This window comes from Corylus avellana, chromosome 8 (genome assembly GCF_965113065.1).
Source record: "Corylus avellana chromosome 8, dhCorAvel1.hap1.2, whole genome shotgun sequence".
Lineage (NCBI taxonomy): Eukaryota > Viridiplantae > Streptophyta > Magnoliopsida > Fagales > Betulaceae > Corylus > Corylus avellana.
The window spans coordinates 10,552,960-10,555,831 of NC_142497.1; the positions used below are offsets into that span (position 1 = coordinate 10,552,960).

The window sequence follows — 2,872 nt, forward strand, 5'->3', positions numbered from 1 at the left end:
AAGATACAAGTAGACCTTTTAGAATTACCCAAAGTTCTCATTGTGTCCTCCTAAATAGAACGTGACTTTTAAAAACACAAATAAACAATATTCAATAACAATCATCTCAAATTCAATAGTAATTTCAAAAGAGAGTCATATTTGAGAGACTATATAAAAGACTTTCATTATAAATGGTTCCAGTTATTTGTGTACGTGGACTTTTGGAACGGTAATTGCGATATCCTAAAATAACAGAAGATAGAGCAGTTAAAAATTATATCTAAGACTAAGAGATAAGAATTGATTATTGGGTTTAGAAGCATTACAAACAAACTCGGTGATTGGCTTATTTATAGCCCATTATTAGTCTTCATCATTTCATGGGGTTTGGCCGCTCAGTCTCCGAAGTTTCTTCCACTCCTCCCACGGACCAACTGCACTGAACATCTTTTTGTGTTTCTGTTTCTGTTTTCTGCAATCCGATTAATATCCTTCTCTTTCCAACCAAACCCACGTAGGAAATTCACACTCTTGCTTGATTAATTTCCCCTTAAAAGCCATGACTACCAGCGTCTCCGGCGGCGGAGGCGGCGGCGGAATCAAATGCAATGAATTCTTGCCTTTTTTAGTACAGGTTGGACGGGGAAGATGGTTTACCATTTTCGCCTCCTTCCTGATCATGACCGGCGCCGGCGCAACTTACCTTTTCGGAATCTACTCCAAGCAGATAAAAGCCTCTCTTGGGTACGACCAAACGACGCTGAATCTGATGGGGTTCTTCAAAGATCTTGGAGCCAACGTTGGGGTTTTCTCCGGCCTCATTGCCGAGGTAACCCCGACATGGTTTGTCCTGCTCTTCGGCTCCGCCATGAATTTCACCGGATACTTCATGATTTGGCTGGCCGTCACCGGAAAAATCGCCAAGCCGAAGGTGTGGCACATGTGCGCCTACATATGCATCGGAGCAAATTCACAGAACTTCGCGAACACGGGCGCTCTCGTCACCTGCGTCAAGAACTTCCCCGAAAGCAGAGGTGTCATGCTCGGGCTGCTCAAGGGCTTCGTGGGGCTAAGCGGCGCCGTCATGACGCAGCTCTACTTGGCCATCTACGGAAACGACGCCGTTTCCCTCATTCTTCTCATCGCTTGGTTTCCCGCCGCGCTCTCCGTGGTCTTCGTGTACACGATCCGCACCATGAAGGTTGTGCGGCAGCCGAACGAGCTCAGAGTCTTCTACCATTTCCTCTACGTCTCGATCGTGCTGGCGTTGTTCCTCATGGCTATGACTATCATTCAGAAGCAGATTGTTTTCTCCCACGAAGCCTACGCCGGCAGCTCCGTCGTCATTTCTTTCATGCTCTTTGTTCCTCTGTTTATTGCCATTCGAGAAGAGCTGGTTCTCTGGAACCTCAAGAAACAAGAGCCAGAGAAAATTCAGTCAAAACAGGTGGTAGCCCCGCCGCCGCCGGAGAAGGAGGAGGAGAAGAAGGCGGAGACATCTTGTTTCGCCAACATATTTGACAAACCCCCAAGAGGAGAAGATTATACCATTTTACAAGCCCTCCTCAGCATTGACATGCTCATTCTATTCCTCGCTACATTATGCGGACTCGGAGCAAGTTTGACGGCGGTAGACAACTTGGGTCAGATTGGCGAGTCGTTGGGTTACCCGGCCCGAACCGTAAGCACATTCGTCTCACTCGTCAGCATATGGAATTACTTCGGTCGGGTCTTCGCCGGATTTGTCTCCGAGACTCTCATGGTCCGATACAAGCTCCCCCGGCCGCTAATGATGACATTTGTGCTTATTTTCTCGTGCGTCGGCCACCTCCTCATCGCCTTCCCCGGCCCCGGAACTGTCTACGTGGCGTCCATCATCATCGGATTCACGTTCGGCGCGCAGTTGCCCCTGCTTTTCGCCATAATTTCCGAGCTCTTCGGGCTCAAGTACTACTCCACGCTGTTCAACTGCGGGCAATTGGCGAGCCCACTTGGGTCGTACATTCTCAACGTGAAGGTGGCCGGGTTGCTCTACGACAGAGAGGCATTGAAGGAGCTGGCGAAGAAGGGGTTGGATAGATCGTCAGTGAAGGAGCTGATTTGCATTGGCCCCCATTGTTATAGACTATCTTTCATAGTTATGGCTGCTGTCACCTTCTTTGGAGCTCTTGTTACGTTGATTTTGGTGGGGAGGACGCGGGAGTTTTACAGGGGCGACATTTATAAGAAGTTCAGAGAGGCAGCCATTAACATAACGACAGATGCTGAGACACCGAAAGAGAAAAACAGAGGGAAGGAGAACTTTTGATTGGGGTTTATTTATATATATGCAAATGTATTCTGGTTCTGAATCTATGTTTATTAATTTAGCTTGCAACAAGAATCAAAAGGGTTGTCGATTACTGCTAAATGGATCCCATTTTTCTGCATATTGATCAGACTAAGCACCAAAGTGCTTTCCAATTTGCCTGCCCAAGGCTTAAAAAAGAGAAAGGGTGCTTGAAAAGTGTTTTTTTTTTTTTTGGTTTATTAATTTTGGCTGTTGACAGGACACTCTCCTTATCTTTTGTTGTTTGTTCAGCGAACAAAGTAGCTTGAAGGAATATGAATATTTTAAAAATCTTGACAAAAAGTTAAAAATAAAAAAATAAAAAGTTTAAATTTTTCCTATATGTTAATTGTATAGGGCGTCAGGAATCAAGGCTTTTTGTCTATCGTCAAACCATCGCATGGGGTTGTCATTGTCATTTGCCACCCAACCCTTACCCAACCCAAACCAACCCCCTCGATTTTGTATCACCAAGCATGAGATGCTATGCTGGGGTGGGGAGTTTAATTGTGATTATCTTATTTTATCTTAACGTAATTATAATAACACTTATTCGTTGTG

At 45.5% G+C, this 2,872-nt stretch overlaps 1 protein-coding gene across 1 annotated transcript; it reads left to right on the forward strand.

Annotated features, from left to right (window-relative positions):
• The first annotated feature begins 296 nt into the window (after positions 1–296).
• On the forward strand, positions 297–2,413 carry LOC132163481 (Major facilitator superfamily protein). Its single transcript, XM_059573784.2, has one exon. The coding sequence runs from the start codon at positions 542–544 to the stop codon at positions 2,288–2,290; it is 1,749 nt and encodes a 582-aa protein (XP_059429767.1). The 5' UTR covers positions 297–541; the 3' UTR covers positions 2,291–2,413.
• Positions 2,414–2,872: the final 459 nt, after the last annotated feature.